The 26299-nt window shown below is 34.7% G+C and overlaps 11 protein-coding genes across 11 annotated transcripts; 4 read left to right on the top strand and 7 right to left on the bottom strand.

The window, feature by feature from the left end:
* Positions 1–996: 996 nt before the first annotated feature.
* Positions 997–1491, bottom strand: PHYBLDRAFT_150198 (hypothetical protein; the record flags this gene model as incomplete). The annotated part of the gene is made up of 1 exon (XM_018432432.1): positions 997–1491. The coding sequence occupies one exon, from the start codon at positions 1489–1491 to the stop codon at positions 997–999; it is 495 nt and encodes a 164-aa protein (XP_018286640.1).
* Positions 1492–2023: 532 nt separating this feature from the next.
* On the bottom strand, positions 2024–4036 carry PHYBLDRAFT_127425 (glycosyltransferase family 15 protein). Its single transcript, XM_018429163.1, has 4 exons — positions 3356–4036; positions 3121–3203; positions 2580–3020; positions 2024–2494 (listed from the first exon to the last, which is right to left on the bottom strand). The coding sequence occupies exons 1-4, from the start codon at positions 3910–3912 to the stop codon at positions 2412–2414; spliced, it is 1164 nt and encodes a 387-aa protein (XP_018286639.1). The 5' UTR covers positions 3913–4036; the 3' UTR covers positions 2024–2411.
* Positions 4037–5258: 1222 nt separating this feature from the next.
* PHYBLDRAFT_150196 (hypothetical protein) lies at positions 5259–5553 on the top strand (the record flags this gene model as incomplete). The annotated part of the gene is made up of 2 exons (XM_018432431.1): positions 5259–5418; positions 5483–5553. 2 exons carry the CDS (start codon positions 5259–5261, stop codon positions 5551–5553), a joined length of 231 nt encoding a protein of 76 aa, XP_018286638.1.
* A 1782-nt stretch (positions 5554–7335) lies between these two features.
* PHYBLDRAFT_188599 (hypothetical protein) lies at positions 7336–7968 on the top strand. The gene has a single exon (XM_018439532.1). The coding sequence runs from the start codon at positions 7379–7381 to the stop codon at positions 7871–7873; it is 495 nt and encodes a 164-aa protein (XP_018286637.1). The 5' UTR covers positions 7336–7378; the 3' UTR covers positions 7874–7968.
* Positions 7969–8125: 157 nt separating this feature from the next.
* Positions 8126–10441, bottom strand: PHYBLDRAFT_183112 (hypothetical protein; the record flags this gene model as incomplete). The annotated part of the gene is made up of 7 exons (XM_018438718.1): positions 8126–8840; positions 8969–9067; positions 9239–9443; positions 9530–9619; positions 9809–9880; positions 9953–10142; positions 10284–10441. 7 exons carry the CDS (start codon positions 10439–10441, stop codon positions 8164–8166), a joined length of 1491 nt encoding a protein of 496 aa, XP_018286636.1. The 3' UTR covers positions 8126–8163.
* A 585-nt stretch (positions 10442–11026) lies between these two features.
* On the top strand, positions 11027–11356 carry PHYBLDRAFT_63497 (hypothetical protein; the record flags this gene model as incomplete). Its single annotated transcript, XM_018441127.1, has 1 exon — positions 11027–11356. One exon carries the CDS (start codon positions 11027–11029, stop codon positions 11354–11356), a length of 330 nt encoding a protein of 109 aa, XP_018286635.1.
* Positions 11357–12243: 887 nt separating this feature from the next.
* PHYBLDRAFT_103777 (hypothetical protein) lies at positions 12244–12601 on the bottom strand (the record flags this gene model as incomplete). Its single annotated transcript, XM_018427791.1, has 2 exons — positions 12244–12351; positions 12413–12601. Coding segments are annotated over 2 exons (297 nt in total), but the record flags the coding sequence as incomplete, so codon positions are not given.
* Positions 12602–19284: 6683 nt separating this feature from the next.
* On the top strand, positions 19285–20140 carry PHYBLDRAFT_178171 (hypothetical protein; the record flags this gene model as incomplete). The annotated part of the gene is made up of 5 exons (XM_018437962.1): positions 19285–19363; positions 19447–19494; positions 19585–19665; positions 19784–19801; positions 19952–20140. The coding sequence occupies 5 exons, from the start codon at positions 19285–19287 to the stop codon at positions 20128–20130; spliced, it is 405 nt and encodes a 134-aa protein (XP_018286633.1). The 3' UTR covers positions 20131–20140.
* Positions 20141–20740: 600 nt separating this feature from the next.
* On the bottom strand, positions 20741–22359 carry PHYBLDRAFT_173014 (hypothetical protein; the record flags this gene model as incomplete). The annotated part of the gene is made up of 4 exons (XM_018436926.1): positions 20741–21365; positions 21422–21758; positions 22015–22123; positions 22186–22359. The coding sequence occupies 4 exons, from the start codon at positions 22357–22359 to the stop codon at positions 20741–20743; spliced, it is 1245 nt and encodes a 414-aa protein (XP_018286632.1).
* A 685-nt stretch (positions 22360–23044) lies between these two features.
* PHYBLDRAFT_150188 (hypothetical protein) lies at positions 23045–23800 on the bottom strand (the record flags this gene model as incomplete). Its single annotated transcript, XM_018432430.1, has 1 exon — positions 23045–23800. One exon carries the CDS (start codon positions 23798–23800, stop codon positions 23045–23047), a length of 756 nt encoding a protein of 251 aa, XP_018286631.1.
* Positions 23801–24799: 999 nt separating this feature from the next.
* PHYBLDRAFT_150187 (hypothetical protein) lies at positions 24800–25549 on the bottom strand (the record flags this gene model as incomplete). Its single annotated transcript, XM_018432429.1, has 2 exons — positions 24800–25027; positions 25106–25549. The coding sequence occupies 2 exons, from the start codon at positions 25547–25549 to the stop codon at positions 24800–24802; spliced, it is 672 nt and encodes a 223-aa protein (XP_018286630.1).
* Between the last annotated feature and the right edge of the window lie 750 nt (positions 25550–26299).

The following is a 26299-nucleotide window of genomic DNA, read 5'->3' as shown; positions in this document are numbered from 1 at the left end:
TTTCGGACCCAAATGAGCTTTTTTTTTTGCAAACTTTCGGTTTTTGGTGAAAATTAAATGGGTGCAGTTCAAGTATCGAAATGGTGATATTTGGACACTTACATGAAAATAAAAATTATGAAATATGGTTTCCCCCACCCTCCCTTTCCTTAGTTGACCTCACTCGTAGAGATCGACTATATACATTGGAGACCCCAGTAGTTAATTCATTGTCTCCACCTGTGAGGTGAGTTAAGTAAGGCCGAGTGGGGGCAATCATACCTCATAATTTTTATTTTCATGTAAGTGTCCAAATATCACCATTTCGATACTTGAACTGCACCCATTTAATTTTCACCAAAAACCGAAAGTTTGCAAAAAAAAAAAAAGCTCATTTGGGTCCGAAAATCCTGTATTAAGAAAAAAGCTGAAACTCTGCTATTTTCTATTGATACCTCTTGACTTTGAAGGTCCATGACTTTTTATTCAAGCCTTGTTTTTAGAATCTTTTAAACAAGAGTTATTCGGAAGAGTCTTCCCTATAGAACATGTTTAAGCAATTCTCAATAACTTGTCTGTAGCAAAAGTCATGGAACTTTGAAAATTACCTAATAACTTAGATATTTATCCCCGAACACACCATAACTGTCGAGGGAGTTGACAAACTTTCCAAAATAAGGACTCTAGTTACAAAAAGGAATATACTAAACGACTATACTTTATAAAGCTCATTTCCTATAGCCAAAATGAAACAAATAATTGACAAAAAAAATGAGCAGGGTGTTTTAGTAAATAATTAAAAAAACAGATACTGAATAAACAATTGGAATCTTATATGACGAGATGCAATTCCCTCGATGATTCCCTTGTACGCTGGTGAACAGCATAAATGAAATGAAAACAAGCATAAATATAGGTATAAAAGACAGGCAGAAAACAAAGGAAGAGTAAGGGTAGTAAGGGTAGTGATGATGCTAAGAAAGAATTAAAAAAAAAAGGACAGGATCTATATACTATCTAGTGTAATCTGCTCTTGCGTCCTTTTATAAATGGATCCGAGCGTTGTTCGAGGCTGTACCGATAGGTGCGTGGTCTTGTTAGTTTTGATGCCCTGATCATTGTGTACTCTGCCGACAATATCCGTAGACTGGCAGAGTTGCAGCGTTCTCTTCTCTGATAGCTTATTTCACACGGCTCATCATACCCAGTATTCTTATCAACCCCACTGGCCTTATTCAACAATAGAGGCTTGAGTTTGTCTGCCGAAAAGGTCTTTGGGGCTGTGTGGCCACTGCTGGTTTCTAATCGTCTATTGCTGTTATTAGCACTAGAATTAGGATCGAAGGTTGGGACCAAGAGTGCTGCCAGGAACAGGGTAGCCTTGGTTATAAAGGATTGAATGGTCGACGGAGACGGGAAGTGGAGCAGCAAAGTGTATTCGATCTTTTGAAAAGATAGTCGAGTGGATGCTAGAACTTTGGTGAATTTTGGATAGCTTGATATATAGGTCATTCTCGCCATATATCCTTTTTATTGGAATCTTTGTTTGAATAAAGGCTAGTTTACTGAATAATGATATTTAGCTAAAAGAAAAGAAAAGAAAGAAAGAAAGAAAAAAAAAGATCAAATGTTATATATATATATTGTACAAATCATTAAATAAACTTTTTTTTTCTTATTTTATTTTACATCTTGAAAAATTTATAATATTAAAATAAAATAAAAATTGATAAGAACAAGGACAGTATTGTGCACAAAATACTAATGTTACCGTTTTTCTTTGTTTCTTTGTTTCTTTTTTTCTGTTGTTTCAATTAATATTGAAACATTATTTATTTTACTACCATCAACATCTTTATCTTTATCTTTATTATCATCATTGGCCTTATTATTACTTTTTTGGGGGGTGAATTATTTAAGTAAAGCCAATTCAATCGGATGACTCACAGATACGTGGGTTCAGTTATTGGTGATAATAACAAAGAAATAAATAAACATGGTATATCGTCTGATCATCTTTGTACATATATTAAACTTTGCATGTGGTTTTTATATATATTTTTTTATCTTCTTTCAATTTCACTTTTAATTTGGGGGGTGTTCTTGTGAGTATCAAGCAGAAGAAGAGGAGAAATATATATATAAAAAACGAATAAATAAAATAAGAGCATACATATTACACATTCTACGCATCTCTACTCACTATACACATTATATATTACACATGGAAATAGAGAAAAGACAGATGTACAGAGGAACAAATAGAAAACAGCTAATGATATTATGAAGGCGAGTAGGAAAAAATTAGAAATGCATTCCACAAGCAAGTGTATCGTATATAATATAATATAATGCAATATAACTTGTGCTGTGTTGTATGGGATTTGGGATTTTTGTTTTAATCGAGTCGAATGAAGCCAAAGCAAAATCTCTCAACGTTCGGTGATAAGAAAGTCTGTGGGTTTCTTTCCAGTCACTTTGAGGAACTGGGGTGTACAGCTGTACCAATGAGTGTCTAAATTAAGCCAATAAAATACAAATATAAATGTTAATTATCACAGCATTATCAATATTACCAATATATGTATTCTATTTCTTACCGAAACTTTCTTGAGGATCACAAGAACACTTCTCGGCCGCCAACCATGCAGGCTCACGGGGACACTGGCTGTACGGATTGTGAAAGTACCCAATGTCATAAAACCAGTGGACCTCTGACTTCTTGAGCATCAAGGCCGCCGCAATACTGTGCACCGGAGCATCTCCCCACCTTTCATAAAAGAACCCACCCGACTTGTCCAGGGCCTCAAAGTAATCAATGTACGCCTTTGAATTGAGCCACTTGATAGACCCGATCTCAAAATTGCTCCAAAAGTGGCACAGATTGTATGTCTCCCCGCCATCATCCGTAATCCAATCCATCAGACTCTCTGGGCTACCCTTTGGAACAATGTGTTCAGGGTGCTCAGCCATAAAGCTCTTTACGGTTGACCAAAGAGTAGGAATCGTTTCTGCGTACTCTTTGATTGACAAAGTCCATCCTATAATATAGTAGGCAGCGAGTTATTTTTACTTGATTTAATTCATCAATTGATTTCTCTTTTTATCTTCCTTGTTGGGGAGGATGGGAAGAATTCGTACCGTATTTCAAGTCTCTTTCTCTCATCACTTGGAACGGGTCATAGTCGACATCACAGTAGAACTTGACATTTGGTTCAACTCGCCTTGAAATAAGTCAGTCAAGCAAGCAATCCACAGATTATGTATGTGTCCATATTCATTTTATGGCCTATCCTTTCATCTCCCTCTTATTCTCTGTCTCTCTTTCTTCTTTATATTTATATGCATATCTGTATGTATGTATGTATGTATTTACCAGTAGTAATCATATTTTGCAAGCAACGGATGACGGAAAAAGAAACCGCTCTGGAAGCGACACATGTGGCGATAAGACTCGCTTCCACCATAGATGATGTTCCGGTTTGCCATGTCCTCTCTTGCCAGGCGTGCCTTTTCCTGATCAACCCAGTCTGGATATCCCCAGGACTGTTGGTCGAGTATGCCGTAAAACGTCTCGCCCGACACCAGGCCGGCAGTCCATTCCTTGAATTGATCGGTGAATGGTTCGTCGTTTAAAAAGACCCAAGGGTAATTGTATTTTCTGTTGAACCGGTCTTCTGCGTTCTGGAGAGTCTCGCGAAGACCATTGAGTTCAGAGTTCCGGACCAGGACAACAAACGCGGCATTCTCACGAGTCCCATTCAGATTCGGTTTTGGTTTTGAATGCGAGCTGGTTTGTGATGACGAAGAGTAAGAAGACGAAAACCGAGAGATGGAACCGTTATGGTGAGCCAGTAAAAGGAAACTGACAAGTAGCGTGAGAGGCAAGACAATAAGAAGAACAATTCTTCCTAGTCTTGCTGTAATCATCATAATACAACAACAAAGACACTAGGTGGATAAAGAAGAGAAAGAAGAATGTCTTTGTCTATCTGCTTTCTTGCTTGTTCGCTTGCTTGTTCACTTGCTTATGTATACTTTTCTCAAGGGTATTAAAAGAAAGAGAGAGATAAGAGAATACGAATAAAAAGGAAATTTTATTAAATGAATAAATAAATTGTGTGTGTTCCCATAATATTGTATATATGATATTTTACGCTAAAGAATTATAGGCTCAATCTGTATATTTTCTCCGAAATAGACTATATACAAATACAGATAAAATAGAGACAAAGTGAGAGAGTGTACGTCATCCTGTTTTTTTTTATTTTTTATTTTTTTATTATATTATTTTAAAATGTGTCCAATGATACAAAAGTAGAAAAACTTCAGGGACCAAAAATCATCAACACCCATAAAAGAAAATATCACTGTAGTAAATGTCTGCCAATAGAATCTTGGCTTTTAGTAAATTAAAAGTATTTACAGCGAATACTATTTATTGGAGTTAAAATTACTTTTTATCTGATCCAATAAAATCGTTTAAAGTAGCAAAATTATACCATTTTTAGGTACATATTTCCCTTTTTTTAACAAATTTGGATAGTACAATTCGTTGGATTTCAGATTATTTTTGCATATAATCCAATCAAATATTCTAAATATGGCAGATCTATACCTTTTTTTTTTTTAGATATCTCTATTCTTATAATTGGTTCAACAAATACACGGTTTTATATTGGAATTTTATAGTTTTTATTGATCAAAATAATACAAGTTGAATATAAAGAAGTATGGAAAGAAGAAGTACTATTTTTTATGATATTTAGTAACAGTTTAAGCTATAAAGTTACTAAATAATATACATATATCTATTTCTATGTAATACTTTTTACATTTTTTATCTAAAAAAAAAAGGCTATTCTCTAAGTACTATAATATTGAGGAAGGCATGTATATTGCTTAATTGATTCTTTTTATCAAAGAGTATAAACCTGCTTTGTGTTAACATTGTCATGTCTGATTCCTACTTTTGAAAAACAAGAAGACAGATTCCTTGCAATTCTCTAAATCTACCGAGATTTCTAATGAGCATGCGAGCAAACTTGACAACCAAATTGTACTTGATGCAGATATTTTTCTGTCAATTCTTCTCAAGTTACTTTCTATTGTCAACTTTTCTGATTCTTATTTTATTAATACTAGCCTTCATAGTTATTAAGTGTGTTCCTTTTAGAGACATTTAATAATTCTAGACCTTGTGAAAAAAATAAATAGAAACAAGTCCTTTTAGATGTACCAATCTAAATTGTTTGGAGAACATGGACAGGTCAGAAGTTATGCATCGTTTGTGGAATCGGGACCTTGCTGCTGTCCTGAACTTCCGACATATACTTAACAATATGAGATATGATGGGACTATACCTGTAAGGTTCACCCGCGTCATTCGGATTGGACGTATCAGAAGACAAGCAGAAGAAGATCTCCAGGAGGGTCGTCGTTTGAGACAAAGACTGACTAGACTTCAAAGAAGATAAAAAAATTCGTCCTGGTTACCGCTTAGGACCCACCCAAGCTACCACTGGTAAGCCATTAGATTTGAACAACTTGGTATTTAGTTTTGTAATGGGTTGAAAAAGCTAAGAAAAAGATGTTTTGCTTTGACTGCAAAAAAACATGGTGGGGTAAAAAAAAAAAGTAGAATATAAAAGAGAGCGAGAGAGAAATTGGTGCTTAATTAAAACTCAAGTACAAAACACTTTAAACCCCGGAAAACTTGCAACAATTCACTAAAATCGCCTATTTTTTTTCTATAGGGTAAGCATACAGCACAGTACACTGCATATTACATATTGAACAAGCCGGCATAATAATCAATTCTTTATTTTTTTAATACAAGACTTTTTACTAGGGACACTCTGTCTGTGCCATTGTTAATATATATATATATATATTGTATTATAAAAAAAGACACGAAAAAAAAGAGGGGGAGGTTTTAGTATTTTGATGTTTTTGCGACTCAAACTTTGGCATTTTTCTCGATTTGGTTTAATGCTATAATTCAAAATAACTTATTTGTTAAAAGTTGACAGGATTTTCTCTTTTTTTTATTGTTTCTTGAATGAAATGTATACCCAAAGGCTAGGAAGTTAAGAAATTAGGCTGTGCTTTTAAGGAAATCTTCTGGTTATAGTCTTCTAAAGTTTAAAAATGTCAATGACAGCAATTCGACTGGCGACAATGGGATCGTCGTTGAATATATGCTCCAAGTGAGCTTCCTATATAGCATTGAGAGTGGATCCCAGAACAATGTATGAGGATACAGATGTATCACGGACTTTAACCGACTGCGGAGAAAAGGGAAGGATGAGGTGGTCAAACTTGAGGGTGGTAGGAGATATCAGGAGCCGAGTTGTGATGTGATCCCATATTGACCTTTTGCAAGAGCACACCCAGAAGAGGTTTTTGTCATATTCAAGAACAGCACATAACACCCACAATGAGCTTTCTGTCTCTGTTACATTATGGCTAAATAGCTGCTGGGTATAAAGCAGTAATTTATATTCTGACGGCCCATATACCTTGGTTGTTAAAAAGAATATAGGACCAAATAGCAACAGTCACTGCAACTATAATAACCCTTTTGATATCAGCTTGTATATAGATATATAGATATATAGATATATGCACTATAAGCAAAAAAACCTTGCGGACTTGGGCATTTAGGCAACACATGTATCTGGGAGCAATGGCCTTATAATCATTCGAGTTTATGAATCTCTTTAGGGCCAATTGTAAATACTTGTTTTATCAGACAAACGTTACCTAGATAGAGAATTGATTCTCAGTCTTGCCATTGTTCAATGCAGTAAAAAAAAGAAATCTAATAAAGATTTCACTATAGGCAAAGTAAGCTATCTTGCTTAGACAATCGCAAATAAAGATGTTAGAAAAATCAACATATCTTACTAGAAAGAAAGGCTTCTTTAAGAAATAACACAATTACAAAATATTTAAATACTCATATCATATTTTCGTTTTCTTTTAAAAGATCTCTTTCCAGTCCATTGCTCTATATTGACTTTTACTTCGCCACAAATATTCTTTGTACAACTTTATCGTAACCTTTCTTTCTCTAGCTTATATAAACATCTTTTAGATTCACATATATCATTTCTACTCTATATTTCATTCTATAATACAGATCGGAAAGTAATTTCACCGAGGCCGGTGATAGAGTAAAACTTAAGCTTTATGATCTCGATTAAACTTAATATGGCTTATACAGAAAACACAGACTGATATACACAAAATAAATAGATCAGTATGCTATAAATAAGTTGGACAGAAAAAAAACCATAAATAAATATAAAAGGTGCTACTACATCAGGCATTCTTTTTTTTCTACTCAATTCACATATCTCCATCTTCTCTACTTTATATTCAATAACCAATAATCATGTCTGATATCCAGTATGCTAGATCAATTGCTTTAATTGGCAGTGGTATTTATGCTGGTCTTGGAATGTCTGTGGATATGCTCAGCGTGCCATCTATCAAAGTTGCAGCCAACCCCACCAGTGTGTTTCGCCAAGTCTATAAAGGAGGAGCCAAACTTGCTCTCTCGTCAATCATAATCTCAAGTGGGGCCTACTTCTACCACTACTACAAGACGCGTGAATCCCGGTCACTCTACCTTGGTCTACTTATCCTCTCAAACGCCCCTTACACAAAATTTTTTATCATGCCAACCAACAACAGGCTCTTTGCTCTCGATGACGCCGTCTCACACGACATCAAAACCAACCATTCAACCGCAGTCTCTCCCGCGTCTCTCACCTCTATCTACAAAACCGAACAAGCCCTGGCTCTGCTCAACAAATGGTCCAAGGTTCAATTATATAGAACCGCCAGCGGTCTGGTAGCCTTTGTGGTTGGTATCCTATACATCTAATATACACCCTATAAATTAAAATAAATTAAAGAAAAAAACTGTATTGTATTATGTCAGTATATTGGTGAGAGTCAATAAAAATAGCTGTTGATTGTACTCTGTGTAAGCGAATACAAATGCGAATTGCATTTATTGTATTTATTGGGAAAGTTGTGTGTGTGTGTGTGTACGTGAACCATGATGATTATTAGTATTGCTATTATTGCTATTGTCTTTATATGTGCATTTGTTGGTGTGAAAGAGAGAGAGAGAGAGGTGGAGAATAGGCGAGTGAGTGGGTTTATTCTATTCTAACAATAGGCGGGTGGTGGGTCACTTCCTTGATAATCAGGTACTCGTTCCAAAGTGTAAGCAGGAAGTATATTTGAGGACGGAGAGTCATTAATTGTGGTTGCACTATACTGCGGTAGCTCTTGCAATTGCTGACTTTGACTTTGACTTTGACTTGGATTTGGATTTGGATTTAGGTTTGGTGTCTGTTGGTGTTGTGTTGAAGACTCGGCAAGTTCATTACCACCACTACCACTACCACTACCACTACTATTATTACTATTACTATTACTATTACTATTACTATTACTATTACTATTACTATTACTATTGCTATTATTAACATCTCCATCACCACTGCCAATGATAATTCCAACCTCTAGTACATCATCCACCGTCACTCGGCCACCCGTCTGGGAAGCTATGGCTGCAATTGTTGCACTTGATCCCATCCTCAGGGCAGAGATCTCTTGGTTGAGATCGATGTTTTCCAGACACCCGTTGGACCAAAACACAGATCCCAGCATCTCAACCTGACGATCGACCCACTCGATCGATCTTTGCTCGTAATGGAACCGGCTGATCGTCAGTTCGCTCTCGAGTTTGTGTAGCCGAGGATTGACTCTTGTTCTCAACAGGGTTTCGATCTTTAGGCGATAACCACGATAGGTAGTGAGCACGACCATTACCTTTTCATCTACAAGCAGTACACACACACACATATATATATATATATATATATTTAAAGTCGATTGTTATTTTTATATAAATTAGGACATGTATTATTATACGCTGCTGTTTTGTCTTTTCTTGTCTTTTACTAACCTTTTTTTAATGGAGTGATTGGAATGAGACTGACTTGGGAACATTCTAATGATGCCTTTCGGACACATTCATACGCCTTTTGAGCAAGTTTTTCCGCCTCTGCAAAAGGTGATTAAATAAGTATTGAGTATAGCATTATTTGATGTTAGTGAGTCTAATTTAATCCAGTTTAATCTAATCTAATCTAATTTAATTTAGTTTAGTTTAGTTTAATTTAATATAATATAATATAATATAATATAATATAATATAATATAATGTTAGATTTACCTTTGGTTGCAGCTTCTGATGATCCTTGAAGAAGAAGAAAATTGGATGTTCCGAATAGTCTTGAATTGTTTCCTCGACCTACGACACCTTGGCGGTCAAGAAAAGTAGAAGCCCCGGGTAGATTGATCATTGCAGTCTCCATAGACTCTCTTGCTTCATATAATTGAGTTTGGGCTGCTGTATGATCCCTAATGTCTGACACAATCTACATAGCCAAAAACCAAATATATATACACACATACAGCATAATCCCATGGTCAATATTATCTATATGTATGTACTCTTTCTTACATTTGGAATTTTACTTGACAAGCTTTCGACTTGTTCTTTCAGAAGATGTTCAATTTGATCGTAAGGTCCTTGAAGAGTATCTGGCATAATCTATGCAATTGACATATTACAGTTAAATATATTTATATATTATTGATTATGAAAAAAAAATGATCTGGTTGCTATTGGTTACTGTTGGTTACTGTTGGTTACCAATGGTTACCAATGGTCGCTATTGCTGTTCTTACTGTTGTCAATTAAAAATATATATATATATACATATTAATAGAGGATATTTACTTGTTGATACAACTGGTTCAATCTACTACAAAACGTGTCGAGTCTTTGTTTTTCTTGGGTCAACTCATGCATCTATAATTTTGTTGATTTTAACTGTTAACTGATTGATACAAAATAATTATCGATATATAACTTTGCACACACCATACTATCAGCATTACTCAATTGTTCTTCCAATCCAGCCAAGGTCCGATCAATTTTATCAAGCGCTTCTTTATCTCTATCTTTTTCTTTCTCTTTCTCTTTCTCTTTCTCTTTCTCTTTCTCATGCTGTTGGTGCTCTTGCTCTTGGTGTTCTTGATTTGGTAATCGTTTCTCCTTGGCTTGGCGCTCACTATAAATAATAATAGTTATTATAATAAAAAATGGAATTAGAATAGATGTATATATATATATATAGTATTATAATAATAAAGAGAGAGAAAGTGAAATAATGACTTGCAGTTGGTTCTTAAGTCTATTGCGCTGCTGAGACTCCTTTTTATGCCGCTGTTGGAGTGCTTGGTAATGATGTGAATGAGTTGACAATGACTCGCGGACCCATTGTAGACTGGATATATTCCGGAGTATTTCTACAAACTGGTCTTGGTAGGAGTCAAGTTGGTTGTCATTGGATGAAGATGCCAAGGTCATTGTCGGTTTTTTTTTCTTTTCTTTTCTTATTTTTTCTTAGTAATATATATATATATATATATATATATATCTGTGTGTGTGTGTGCTTGTGTATAATTAAAATTGTAGTAGTAAAAAATAATAATAAAAGAATAAAATGATTACTTGACAAGTACAAAATATAGAATATGTATATAATACAATATAAATTAAATAAATTAAATTTAAATAAAATAAAATAAAATAGAATAGGGAAGAGAAAATGTACCCACACTATACGAATGCATACAACCACATACAGTCTTTTTTATTTTTAGAGACACACACAGAGAGAGAGAGCGATTGTGACAGCGATAAATTTGACTTTGCTAGGATTTTTGGTTTTTTTTTCTTGCTTGATGTTTGATGAGGTGTCTGTACAGTGTTTAATTTAACTTGTTTTATATGTACATACATCGTTTCTCCTTTATTTCCACAGTAAGGACAAATGTACAATATAAATAAGTGTTTGTTCATTTTCAACATCGTTTTCATCTTCATTATTAATATTATCTTTCTATTACAAATCAAATCGAATCGAATCGAATTGAATCGAATCAAGGAAAGATGAAATTGTATTGGATGACAGCAGTTAGTGGTTTATTCTGGTGCAGTTGGGCAAGACCAATAATATTCTCGGAGGACAGCATTGGATCATCATCTCCCCTTTCTACTATCTCTGCGTCTGCGTCTGACTCTGCTTCTAGTATCGGTTCTGGTTCTGGTTACAATAATGCTGGTGGTGGTGGTATCGGTGGTGCTTACGATGATAGCAATAATAATAATGATGGTGTGGCTAGTTTGAATCGTGCTAAATTTGGATTGGATATCCTCAAGGGGGCCCATTACACCCTTGAAAGTACCAAGAATACATTGCCAGTCATCAGCCACGATTAAGCTTACCAAAGCCTCATCTTTATCTTCCTCCTTTTCTTTTGTGTACTTTTTGTAAATGTATTTAATAGACATATAAATAAAATAGCTTAAATAATATATATATATATTGATAAAAAATAAATACTTGGATTTGAAGTATTGACTATGATGCCAAAGAATTCTTTTAATTCATTCAATCATTCTCTATCTTTCTCTTTATGTCTTGTTTATTAAACCAAATATATTTATATATGTAAAAAAGACTCCTTGTATTATACAAAATACACAATATTCAATATTCAATAAACTATAGGAATGCTTAGGGTAGCTTAGCAACGCACACACAAGCCTATTAACAATGAATCATTCTGGAATAATTTTCTTACTTTTTTATTGCATTTTCTAAATCGATATTTAAAATGATGTGTTTGTGAACCCAGTTCTACGAATATTCTTTATTTTACATTGTATGTGTTGATTTGTTCTTTTTCAAAAGAAAAAGAGAAGAAAAAATATAGAGAAAGTACATGCTCAATAAGAGACAATAAAAAAATATATGAATCACAATATACTATAAATTCATATTCCCTCATCAAGAGGATTAAATAAAAAAAATATAGATATAAAAAAGTGAATGAATGAATGAGTGAGTGAGTGAAAAATCTAAAAGAAGAGAAGAAGAAAAGATATATGAAATGAAAAAGGATTATAAAGAAGTATAATATGAAATGAAGAGGTAATGGTGTGTGTATCATTTAAGACTTCTTTATCTTCTTATTCTATGTCTCTTGTTTTCTGTTTTCTGTTTTTTTTGGATTTTTTTTATCAATGAAAGGATGTTGAAGATGTTGATGGCGGGGGATTTGTTTTTCGTTTTTTGGAATATACACGGCTATGTTGTTTTAGGCCCAGTTCCAGGTGATGGGAACACGTCCAGCGGCAAAGTCAGCAATCTTTCCGAAAGCAGCAGGGCTCAAGTCAAGATCACCCTTTTGGCAAGGAGGGCAAGTATCAACCTATAGATATAATTGTTGCTTAATTAGTTACTGTTTTATAGGACAAATAGCTTTAACTTACAATTCTGACTGTGACAGATCCTTTGGGACCCTTGACTACAGCACGACGACCACAGATGGGGTTGTTGTTAGGGTTGGCACCGTTTTGCATCTGAGGAGCATTCAATGCTGCAACCAGATCGGTGTTGCCATCATCGGTTCCGCACGATCCAAGGCCAACAGCGTAAAAGGTACCGTCACCAGAGAAACTACGCTTTTCGAGGGGAGCAGCCACAACCAGGTGGACAAGAGCAATTGAGAGGACGATGAGTTGGAAAATGCGAGCGATGACAGACATGTTTGTGTTATGTAAAGAAAGATATGAATGTAGAGATGTAGATAAACGGCCTGCGTTTGTTGGTTTTGTTTGAATGAAGATGATGAGTAATGAAGGAAAGAAAGAAGAGGAATGGAAGATGTGCCTTTATATATACACATATTTGATCCCAATATATATATATATCAAACTATTATAATTGTATAATTGTAATTAAAGGATTATTTCTGGACGAGTGTGGTGAGGTAGTCAGGGGTCGCCGCCTCAAAATATTATACGTATAAATAAAAAAGACAGAGTGGGAGGGAGGTGGCGTGTGCAGTAATATTGATAATTATCAAAATTATATACAAATAAGGGGGTAGGAGGATGAAAATGAGGAGAAAGAAAAGGATAAAGGGTAACGGTAGAGGGTATGGGTAATGGATATGGATATGGGTAAGCTAGAAAAGGAGAGGGGAGGATGAAAGAGGGGGACCCTCGACTAGTGAAAATAGAAAGAGGCCAATAAGAGATCTGGGTACCTTGAGTCGAGACAGCGTGCTCCCCCGCCCGCGGACTTTGCTACCCTTTCAATCCCCACAGCATCTTCCCTACTTCCTTACTCTACTTTTATTCATTGATTCATTCATTGATTCATTGATTCATTGCATATACATATGTCTGTGTGTAATTATTATACTTATTTGAGAAAGACAGAAAGAAAGACTCCTTATTGTTTAAAGAAAATTGTATTATAGATGATGATGGTAGTAATGACAATACCCTTTTATTTTTCATTTCAATTGATTTCATTTCATTTCAATTGATTTCAATTCATAAATTAACAAGGAGTAAAACAATAAGGCTTTATTTTCTGTGCAAACAAGCAACACCTTTCTCTTTCATTGATTCAATAATTCAATTATTGATTATTATTATTTTTTGGTATTCTTTGAAATGATTCTACCATTGTGTTTTCACACAACCAACATCTTTATCTCTATCTACCATTATCATTGTCACTTACTGCTATAATTCCTATTGAATCAAAATTCAATTGAGACAATTCATTCATTTACTCTTACTATGAACCGTTTTTTCTTTTCTTTTCATATTATTGATATATCTCTCCGCCCGGTGAACCGATCCGTCATGGAATAAAATATACAACAGCCGCTTTCAATTTTTTCTTTCTTTCTTTCTTTCTTTCTTTTGGGTTAATTGGGTTACACCCGCCACTGCATGTACAGAAAGGATGGACAATGCGTGTCCAGTCTGCACATATATACATCTATATGACTATAATACAATATAAAGTTCTTTAAATCAGCGACTGTAATATCCAATCTATATACATATAAGGGATAAAGCGGTCCAGATGTCTTGTCCAACTCAAACAAAAACAACAAATAATATTGAGTGGATCCAAACCCGATCTATGCGAGTCTGTATGCGCATCTTCATATCTTATTATTTAATATTTATGGTTTAGATCACCTTGGATTTTCTCTCTATTAGCGCCTGTCTGTTATATACACGTGGAAACAAAAGACAAAGAGTCTATTACAACACTATACTTTTCACTTTGTCGTATATATATAAATATAAATAAATAATTCTACCTACCAGTGCAATTACAAATATTTTCAACGTATATATATATATGCTTTTCTTTCCTCTTCTTCTCTCTTTTATTCACTAATATTTTCTTATATTTATTATTAATTTCATGTCAAAAAAAATTCAAAAATAATATAATATAATATAATATAATATAAGAAAAATGATCTTATCAATCAAATCTGACACCAGAGATTACACAACAAAACCAAGAAATCCAAAACCAGAAAAAAATCTAACCATTATTTGTGGGTAGTGAATGTGTGAATGTGTGGGTGGGTATTGAGTATAGTATATGTAATGTGTGTGTGTAGTTGTGGTACCAATTATACTATTGTGGATAACTCCAATTAATATAATACGCTGCTTTTTGGTGCAAAATGTAAATTATACATATTTGTCTATCCATGTATATTTATCTGTAATCCCATCCAAAAAAGAAAAAAAAGGAAAGGTTAATTAACTGTTTTCGGGAAAAAAAAACCTATTTACTTCCTAGCAACCATTGTAACAACATGGGTAACTAATTGGCTTTCTCTCTCTCTACTTATTTTCTCTTGTATTCAAAAGCCACGCCACCATTAAAGTTTTGTTTTTATTATTATCAGCTTTGATTGGATTTGGTTATCCATGACAACAACTAATAATAAAACAATAATAAAAAATAGCGGTCCGTTCTTTCTGTTATTTTACTATATGAATTTATTTATATTTATCTACATGTCTAGATCTCACACTTTATTATTCAACCGAGCCACCGAGTAGCCAAGCAACCAAGAAACCGAGTAACCAAGCAACCGAGTAACCAAGCAACCGAGTAGCCCAATCCAAAATCAATCGAAATTAATATAATATAATATCTCATAATACCATTTCCCATTTATTTAATTATTTAATTATTTTTTTAATAGAGAAACAAAAATAATATAATTACTTTATCAAGAAAATGGAACATCATACCATAAATACACATTGTATATATATGTTTTTAAAACACAAGAAGAATATAAAGAATATAAGGAATATCATGGAGAAGGAATAGATCATCTTGTCATTTATGTCTATCAATGACCTTCAAAACATAGAAATTCAAGGGGAAAGTATTAAGAGGGAGGAAGATGTGTGGGTTGTGTGTGTGAGTGAATAAAGCAAAAAAAATAACTCCTTGATGTCGTTGTTCTGACTCAGTCGATTAATATCTCTCTCTCTCTCTTATATATATGTATCTCCTTGCGATCTTTATACTACCCTACCCTATATTATACAATATATTTATTCATTAATTCATTTCTATACTTCTTTAATATTTTTTTTTATTACATACTTATATTATATATATATAATTACATAAGTATTAACCAGCAAACTAGCTTTGTAATTATTTTGAATTGTATTTCCTTGATAATATCTTACTAATAATTTATCATTAATAATTATTAAAGTATTATTATATAATTGTTAAATTCAATTGTGTATTTTCTCTGCTTTTGTTGTCAAGACAACAAGGTGTATAATTTTTTTTTGCAAAATAAAGATATGGATAATATTATTGATACTGTGTATTAGTAGTAGTACAGTGGTAAGATTAACAAATCTATTCAATTAAAATAATATATCACACACACATAGATTCATAGACTCATTCATATATTGGTCCCGGCTATTCTTCAATTTTGCACGGTCTTGGTGCTTTGTAACTATAACGAAAAGCAGAAGCAAAAGCAAAAGCAAAAGCATAACTATCAAAAATCATATAAGAAAATAAAAAGCAAAAAAGGCTCATATTTTGCCACTCTCACTCACTACGCTTTTACACTATAAACTATTAATAAAAATAATCATAAAACACCTCCCTTTACTTATATTATTCGAGCAGTTCCTTAATGATATATTATAGTATTTCCCTAAATCCCTCCTCCTTCTATTTCCTTTTCTCCTTTTTTGCCACCAAATATATTTATAAAATAATAATAATACTACAAAATATAATACAATACAATTTAACACTGAGAAACTATGTTTTTATATAATTTATTTTTAAATATCTAGCCACAGCGACGAGATAAACTTTTCTTTTCAATCTTGAATACGGAGAGCAAGAACAAGAACAAGAACAAGAAGAGTAAGTAAAAGTTAAAAATTTTATTAATACTTGCCAAATATAAGGAAAGCAGCCGACTTTTTTTTTTATATTATACTACTAAATCTTATTTTATATTATCGAATAAAATCAAAGTTTTGAAATACAGATAGACAGGCAAGGAAAGCCGCGTACGCAATATATATTTCTTTGCTTTATCTATATCTATATATTGATATTACCATTAAAATAAAAACCATTCACAAAGTACTTACCAAAAAAATAGATAAAAGCAACCATATATACGTATTTGAGCTACCTTTAATATGTTTTAGATGTTTAATTTATTCTACCGTCAATTATCAAAAATGGTTCCGATATCTTAATCCCAATTCTCGGTTACGTGCCCGTTCACCCCTCTCTCTCGCCGTCAGACCGATGCGGGCCGAGCCATCACACCAGTAACAGTTTTTATCTCCTGCATACAGCCACACAGATACTCTCGATATATATAATAAAATAAAGGAAACTCGTAGGTTTGAGTAGATGTAACCTCCTGTGTAACACATACATATATACATCAAAAATATAAAAGTCTTGAAACTAAGTCTATGCCTAGGAGAAAAACTCGGACTCTAATGAGAAATTGATTATTGGAGAAAAAAATGTAGGATAATTGTTTTCCTCATTTCTTGTATTTCAGTGTGCAATTGGTATTATATACAGCGGTTAAGAAATGTTCAGATGAGTTGTATTTGCTGTACAGCACAATACTATATATAAAAAGGTTGGAGTGTTCAGGACCACATAGTGGGGTTTTACACTGTCAAGGCATTATAGATAGTGATTAGATATAGACATTGATGTAACACAGCAAGTAGAATCAGAATTACTGAGCTTGTGAGCAAAGAACTATATATATATAAAGAGTTAATATGATATCAGCCAAAGTTAAAGGGGGAAAGAGATAGAAAGAGTGAGGCAAATAGAAGAAAGAGAAGAAGTAAGAGGAGTAAGAGGGGTTTATTCGGCTCAGGAACTGAAAAGGGTAAAAAGACGATACCGCAACTTAAATGCGCGAGGAATGCCGTTAAGCATGCTGGGTAGGACATAGGCTGGTGGCGTTAATCTAGCTGTTTTCTGGTAGTTAATCTTCAAAAGTCGGCAGTTGCGGATTGTCAAAGTAATAATGTGTGGGTAGATGCGTTAAACTTCGTAGAGCTGTATAAGACTTTATTAAGCAAATTGAAAATCTTAGCCTTCTAAACCCTATCTCAATAAGAATCTTATTCTAGGTCACTCTCACTCAGTGCTTAAAACTAAGCAAAATACTAGCAGAAAGTAACCCAGAAACCTGATAATATAGTATATGATTTTATTGAGAGAGCTTGTGAATGCAGTATGCCAAGGTAGTTTTCTGTATGCGCTTTATAAAAGTTTTTGAGTGATTCGTTTTTTAAAAAGTAAAATTCAAACTTCAATTTCCCTCCCTGCCAACAGACAGACAGACCCTTTTGTGTTTCAGCTAGAGAATATTTTTTTATTCAACAATAGGTTGATAGATACTCGATTAACCATACGGAAATCGACAACTTATACCTTGTATCAGAGATCGTTGAAGCTTTATAGCAAAATAAAGCATACAGGATAAAATGTAAATGATAAGCAGGCACAACTTGCTATTCAGTATGAGTATACCCATACATATATATATATATACAGATTGCAACCTTGATTCTGCTAAGAGGTACTAACAGAGTGGTTGGTCGATTATAAAATTACAATCAATTAAAACGTGTATATTTCTTTTGGTAATCATAAAAAATACAAATATACGTACTGTACCGCAAAGATAATATTCTTTTTACGAGCATGGATTGAACAGATATTAACAAAGTTTTTGGCAGATATAGTATTATATTTAATAAATAAACATATGAATACAAGTCTGCAAAGCAAACAGACAGAATCCTAGAAGTGCACACCAACCTGTCCAACCAAGGTAATAAGTCAATTACTTATTGCTTGTATCCCGTTTCACTTATAATAATTTAAAATATTAAAGAAACTCTTACCGACGTGTCTTTCGAGCTGGATAGATCTCTGGAATGCCTTTAATTGTATTTGGAGATGGGCCTACAAACAAATAAAGTGTCAGATTTCGCAGCTTATGGCATGGAGTATCTGAGAAAATTTACAAGCATCTTCTTGTAAAGCAGAATATCGGAGAATTTTATCTTTTGGACATCAATGAAATTAACACACCAATGGTACGTATGCACTTTTTCTTTGAAGTTTTATTCTTTAGATTCAATACTGATTGTGTAGGTTTGAAGCTCCTGTAAGACCAAAGACCTAAGATATTCCCGAAATGCCAACGACAGACTTATTCATCCAATATCAGTTTGCAAAAACCGTGATGTTTTTTTTTGGGACAGGGATGTCATGGCTGTAAAAAACATGTTTTATATTGTGGAGGAAATTTGGAGTGGCAATGGTAGGCCAGAAATCTTCACTCCTCGACCAATACCAAGAACAACAGCAACATAAAGCGCCACAATGAACGTGGTTATTCCTCACTCCGGTGAGCGAACTTAAAGATGCTTACAGGTAAAGAACATTCTAGTTCTTTTTACGTTGTCTCAACTAAATAACTTTTCTACACCAAATTTTATTCTTTTATGTCTCAGTTCTCTTTTTTGCTTGTCTAAAAAAGGTAAGCAAAATGTCCAGAAATTAACTTTTCGTCCAAAAAAAAACTAATATCCTCTCAATCTCAAGTAAAAACACTGTATTCACAGTATTGCAAATATACAGCGGATACTTATTATATACGAATACGCACATGTTCCGTTTACTAACACGCGTCACAGTCAGTGCGACTAGCACAAAGCTCAAGTCAATTCTACCTTGTGCTTCATTTACAACCTCAATCATGACCACACAAAGAAAATCGGAATTGGAATGGAAAACGATCTTGAGTCCAGAACAATTCCGAGTTTTAAGACAGAAAGGTCAATATATATACACATTTAAGTTTTAGTATAAAAATAAAAGTAATCTTATGAATGAAGTGAATTCGATTGCTATTCAACAGGAACTGAACCACCTGGCACTGGAGAATACAACAAGTTTAATAAGAAAGGTATCTTCTATTATTATTACTATTATTATATCGTATCTTGTGAATAAAAGTTAATTAAAATTGAAATGTTATATATAAATAATTTCAAAGGAATCTACAATTGCGCGGCATGTAATGCTCCTCTGTATGTATCCGATACAAAATTCAACAGTAATTGTGGCTGGCCAGCATGTAAGTTTAATAGTGTTTTGATTTTTGTACACACGTTTCTACCATTGCTATTAAAGTAATGAAAATAATGAAAAAATAAACTTTATATAAATATATGTCTACAATGTTTGTTATATAGTCTTTGATGCTATACCAGGTAAGAAACAATTTTTAAAAAAAAATAAAACAAAAAAGATTATTATACTATACTATGTAAACTTCCACACGTTTTATTTAAAGCGGGAAAGAGATAGGTAATTAATGTTTGTGTGCGTATGTGTGATGGGGGGATTATTTATTTTTGTAGGTGCCATTATTCGCCACGAAGATAACTCGGCTGGGATGAGACGCATAGAAATATGCTGTGCCAAATGTGATGGACATCTCGGACATGTATTTCAAGGAGAGGGCTTCCCTACCCCAACCGATGAGAGACACTGTGTGAACAGTATTAGCTTAAGATTCAATGACGAAGAATATAAATGATCAAAAAACTAAAAGAAGAAGGGGATCTATATGGACATGCAAGAAAAATTAGGGTCGGACATGCAAAAAAAGACCAAAAGGGAGAATTAAACGTGACGTCACTTGTAATTGGCCTTTGGGAGTGTTACTGACAAATTGAGCACTGATAAGACATGCAAAAGCAACCAAATTGAAGAATTAAACGTGACGTCACCTATAATTGACTTTTGGGAGTGTTACCAACAAATTGGACACTGATAAGACATGCAAAAGCGAGCAAATTGAAGAACTAGACGTGACATCACATATAATTAGTTTTGCATGTTACACGCATTTTTTTGGGGGGTCAGCCTTGATATTTGTTAAATGTTTCAAAATTAATGTTGATTGTAAAAATATAAAAAATGATAATGAGATAGATATAAAGATAAAAATGGAAGATTGTAAAGAAGATAAATATAGAAATATAGATAAATAGAAAGATAATAATAAATTGAATAGAAACAGAAGGGAATATTGATAATAGAGATAAATATAGAATCTAAAAAGTAAAAAAAAAATCTAAAAAAGATATATACGAAAAGTTAGTATAATTCAAGATAATTCTAGTTTAAAAGCCATACCTTGATTGTTAGTACATCAAAGAATAATCTTCAAGGCCATGTTTTTGAATTATTCTTTTATGAAAGGGGTTGATTTTTGGCCAGCAGAAATTTCGATTGTTTTTGCGCTTGGCAAGAAGAAAGTGGTTTACATCTAAGATAATAATTATCGGTTCCACTTTTTCTGGCAAGGTAGCAAACGGAACAAAAAGACAGTCGCCTGTTTCAATTGGAGTATTCCAATATACAGCCACTGCTCTGCTAAATGTATCGGCTACAAGTTGAGGATGGTCGATTGTACCAAACCAATGTTGCTGGGGGAGAGGTGAGCGCTTGTCTTGGAGACTGCAAATTAGTGGGTTATTGGATGCAGGCATATTGCCATGCTCCATTCTTCCGTGGTAGTAGTTGTTTTGGTGCTTTAAAAATGTTTCTAGCATTTTGTCTTTTACTTTTGACCACTCCTCCTGGTCCTGGTACACTTCCATTGCTATCGCCCTGTACCCACAATTTCCGTCTGCTTCAGGAGAAAAGATTGTTGATATATGTTTTGGTGCGATTGTGAGATTTGTTAGTAATGTGGAATCGCATGGTGACCCAAGGTTGATAATATTTTTTATGGCTTTTTGCTCTTTAGCTGAGGATATTTTTTGCCTAGAAAACAAAGCAAAGATTTAGTAAATTAAATCTAAACAATATTAAAATCTTACTTTTTTTGTTCTTTTTCTGTTTTAATTTTTTTTGTGATTTTTTCTTTTTCGGTATTGATGCAATGCTCTAATGCAATCATCTTGCGCTTGGTATTTTTTGGTCGGCCTTTAATGGCTTCGACTACTGTTGGGCCCTTAAGGTTTTTGAGTTTCTGTGCGTCGATTTGTTTCAAAGTTTTTTCTATCAATTGGTATATATTGATTTGTTCTTGTTCGCTCTGAGCATTGGCAAAATGTTCGCAAATAAGCTCAAGAGCATAGTTGAATTCTGGGGTTATTGGTTTGATATTGTTGATGTTTGGGGGTACTGGGGTTGCATTTTGGATAGTTAAATGGTCTACATAATAAAATGTTATATGAGAAAATCGTCACGTAATTATTGCTATTATTATATATATTACTTTCTCCTTCTAGATAGTTTTTTCTCCAGCGTCTTGGGATGCAGGAGATTGGGATGGTATCGAATTTGGCGAGTGTGTGGTAACAAGGAAGCAGGTAGTTGTATTATATGAGGCATTTGCACTCTTTGGCTAGTTTTTTGGGTATAATGGATTTGGATAATTCTAATTTGATTTGATCCATTGCAAATCTACAGACTTTAAGACGGATGTCATTTAGTCTGGCGGCATTGACTTTATCAAACACAATTTTTGTTCCTTCTCCAAGGCTTTCCACCATTAGCCGATGCTTGCGATCTGCAAACTGTACAATTTATAAATATATTATAACCAATAAATGCATAAAATAGTATAGAATAAACTTACCAACTTGTCATACCACTTTTTTACTTTAAGGGTAACTGTCTTCAGTTTACCCGAGGAAGTATCAAGAGAATGCTTGAGAGAAGAATGGGCACTTTCTGCACGGTTCGACGTGCGATTGCCGAAATGGGCATGTTTGTAAACATACATGTTCACCCAGTTTTCCTTGTCTTTCATTTTTCTGATAAAGTATATTAAAAAAAACACGATTTTTTATAGTTAAATACTGTTTACATCAAATTTAAAAAATTTATACGTACTTCTCAAGAAAAGCACTAGCAGCTTTTCCTTGGTCTTTGCAATTTTCCTTTGCAAATTCAAGGTATCCATTTGTTTCGTTTTTTACTTCTTGATGTGTAATGCATTTTAAAGCAATTCGGTCAAGGAATTCTGACAGCTTATCCAACAGGTCTCTCTTTTCGCTACTCTTGTCTCCCTTCATCATCGGAAGCAATTGCTTTTTAAAGTTGTCTTTGATATGCTTATAGCACAACAACTGCTTTGACTCAGGAAAGACTCGAGTAATAGCATTTCTCAATGCTTTTTCATTGTCCGTGATGAAAACATCTGGGAGAAGTGTTGTTTGTTTGTCGTTGCTGCTGTTGCTGTTGTTGTTGTTGTTGTTGTTGTTGTTGTTGTTGTTGTTGTTGTCATCGGGCCAGACTGCATCGCGGAGACAGCTAAGCACCCAGAGATAATTTTCTTCTGTCTCATGCTCTACCCAAGCACCGGCAATTGGATATGTCTTTAAAGTGGTACGAGGGTTTCCACTCACATTGCTAGTACCAACAATGTTGATATAAGTCATTCGATGACTATTTGTCTTATATGTGGCATCAATAATGACAGTCTCAGGCATTCTTCATGCCTCATTGATCGCATCCTGATACACAAAGAAGACCATATTCACTTGATTGTCTTCTGTATTACCGACAGAATACCTGACATGGAAGTCAAGATCTTGCAGAGTAGTAATAAAGTCAAACATCTCCTTTCCTTTTTCCAATTTTCCGAAATGTTGCTTTATATTAGCAATGTCATGGTGAACAATGTTTGTATATCCATTTATCTTCAAACTGTTGAAGATGGTGGATACATCGTCATTGTTCTCCAGATGCTTAACCACAAGCGCCATTGCCTCAGGCAAAAGCTTGTGGTGCATAGCATATGCTCTGCGGTCTTCTTCGATGGGGTGATTATGCTCTGCCTCACGGGAGCGCACAGTGAGCTTTCTGCCCTTCTTGGTGTTGGCATACATGAAGCAAGGGCAGTCATGCTTCTGCGTGTCTTTTTTGCGCTTTCTCTCCCATCCAGGAAGAGTTTCACCCATAACTGATGTTTTGGAAGCAACCTTCTTGGCTTTTCTGGTATCTCTATATTCGCCAGAGTGCTTGCAAATCAATTTGATGCGAGAGCTTGATGCATATTCAGTAGTGAGAGCAATGTTATGCTTGACACCATATGCTTTGGCAGCTTCTTGAACAGCTACGACTGAAGAGAATTCTCTTCCAACAAGAAAAATTGAGTTGAACTCAGTCAAGGCAGCATTGTACTTCTTCGACGTCTCGCTAACAATGACAAAGTCGTTGGTGTTGTTGATGTTGTTAATGTTGCTCATGTTAAATGTCAAAAAAAATTATGCGCTGATGTTGTAGTAAAAAAGGGCAGTGATTTAATTGGCAATCTGGAGAGTAATTTATCTGATCCCCCCAAAAAAAAATGCGTGTAACATGCAAAACTAATTATATGTGACGTCACGTCTAATTCTTCAATTTGCTCGCTTTTGCATGTCTTATCAGTGCTCAATTTGTTGGTAACACTCCCAAAAGTCAATTATAGGTGACGTCACGTTTAATTCTTCAATTTAGTTGCTTTTGCATGTCTTATCAGTGCTCAATTTGTCAGTAACACTCCCAAAGGCCAATTACAAGTGACGTCACGTTTAATTCTCCCTTTTGGTCTTTTTTTGCATGTCCAACCCTAATTTTTCTTGCATGTCCATATCATTGCCCAAGAAGAAAAAGAGATTTCAGAGTGACGTCAAACTTGTTTTATTGTGAAAATCAAGCGAGGATTTCCCTAACAGGCATTGTGTAGTCTCACTATAGTTTTGTGTTTTTTTGTATTGTTTATTAAGGGTTGAAATGGGGACTATTGTTTTCCATATTCTGAGATAATGTGGTCTGAGGTGTCCGGGATTGTTTATGGGTTAGTATCTCAATAATAGAAAAAGTAGATACTGTGAGAGTGTTATTTATTAAAGAGACAAAATAATATTGTTTATATCTGCTACTATTCGAATCCCTGTAATTTGAATCCCTGTTGTGTAATGGTTGGTTTGCACTGTATGAGTGTGTAGTGTACGTGTGCCTGGTGTGTAACAGTTCCGGAGATTGTTAACTTGCCAGGTTCATTAGCAAGAAGGAACCAGTGTTTGGTTGTGGGGTCTGTTCTTCACTCGATTGTGGTGTGTATACCACATTACCCCCTTCCAGGTTGAATAACCATGTTAAGAGTTGAGTTACTTTAGACTGAAGGGACCATGTTAGCTTCTTGGGCATAGCATTGGGCGTTAGCATTGTGAACGTTATCATGTTATATGTAAGCGTATTGAGCATTAGCATCTTGAGCGTTTGCTTTGGCGTATAGGTGTGGGCTGCGTAGTGCGGCGTTTGCTAATGTATGCTGCAGTGACGGTGCGTGTCTGATGTGGGGTTTGTGTCTTGTCAATTGGTGTTGTATCAAGTTGATCCCAATAATCCGCAATAGGTTTAGGGCTGCTAAAGGACTCAGGCGTTTGCCATGTATTGTCTTTTTCTTCGTAGCCTTCCCATCTTACTCTGTACTCGTATTTTCCTTTAGCCAGTTCTCTATGAGCTACTACTGCTCTGACTGTAAAGTATTCTTTGCCAATTTTCTAGACTTCATCTAGTGAGACGAGTTTGTCCTGTGGGATCAGCTTGAGTTGTGAGGGTGGATATTCTCTGGGCATCAGTAGTCCTTGTTCATCCATGAGAATATAGGAGCCTCCCTGTTTCTCTCTGACTATGGTGTAAGGACCTTGGTATGCAGGTTCTAGTTTACCTTGTTGCAGTTCTTTAATCATGACTTGGCTATTAGGAGTGAATTGTATCATCCTGTATTTGTTATGAAACTTGCCCTTTTGTGCATTTGTTACTGCTTTTGCTCTTTCAGCAATTGCGGGAAACACAACATCTGCCATTGTTTTTATACCCTTTTGTAGCTCATCCTCTGTGAGTGATGGTACTGCTGGATCATTGGCGTAGCTTTTAAACCCATTCATTGTTCTGGCAAACATAAGGTTGTAAGGAGCCGTTCCATTACGTTTTGTTACTTTGGCATTCATTGCTAGCTGTATGCTAGGTACATAGAGGTCCCAATCTCAGGTCGCTCCTTTTATACATTTCTTAATTGCGTTGGTTGAGATTTGAACCCAGCGTTCAGCTACACCGTTAGCTCTTGGGTGATAGGGTGTAGCTAATCTGTGATCAAATCCAGATGCTTCAGCTAGTTTTTTCATAAGTGAGTTGACAAACTCTTTGTCATTATCTGATTGTAAGTATCTAGGGAATCCGAAATTACAGAAGACGTCTATTACAGTGTTGACAACATTGTCTTGTGTTTTATCAGGTATTGCACGTAGTACACAAAATCTTGTGCAAATGTCTACCATTACTAGTAAGTAGTTATTACTGTTATGTGAGGTTGTGAAAGGACCTGCTAAATCAATAGCCCAATGATCGCATGGTAAATATGCATGAATTGGTCGTAGAGGGTGATAATCTTTCTTTGCTATGTTATACTTTTGGCATTCTATACAGTCTTGTACAACCTTGACAGCGTCTCTATGTATGTTTGTCCAGTGTATCCCTTCGTTATGAAGTGCCTTTGTCATGGCATCTGCTCCAAAGTGTCCGAAAGCATGAGCTTTGGTGAGAAGTTCTTCTCTGTCACTGTCTGGTGGTGTTAGCATCTCATCGTAATTGGTGTTGACGACAGTTTGCTGTCTATTAATGACTGTTTTTTGGCCTGTGAAATTAACTGCGGAGTCATTACCCCCTTCCAGCTTTTTTTCCGTAGGGAAAAGGCGTGATAG

The sequence above is a fragment of the Phycomyces blakesleeanus genome, assembly GCF_001638985.1.
Source record: "Phycomyces blakesleeanus NRRL 1555(-) unplaced genomic scaffold PHYBLscaffold_24, whole genome shotgun sequence".
NCBI lineage: Eukaryota > Fungi > Mucoromycota > Mucoromycetes > Mucorales > Phycomycetaceae > Phycomyces > Phycomyces blakesleeanus.
Note: the sequence above shows the minus strand (reverse complement) of the source record. Positions and strands in the feature narration are given on the sequence as shown.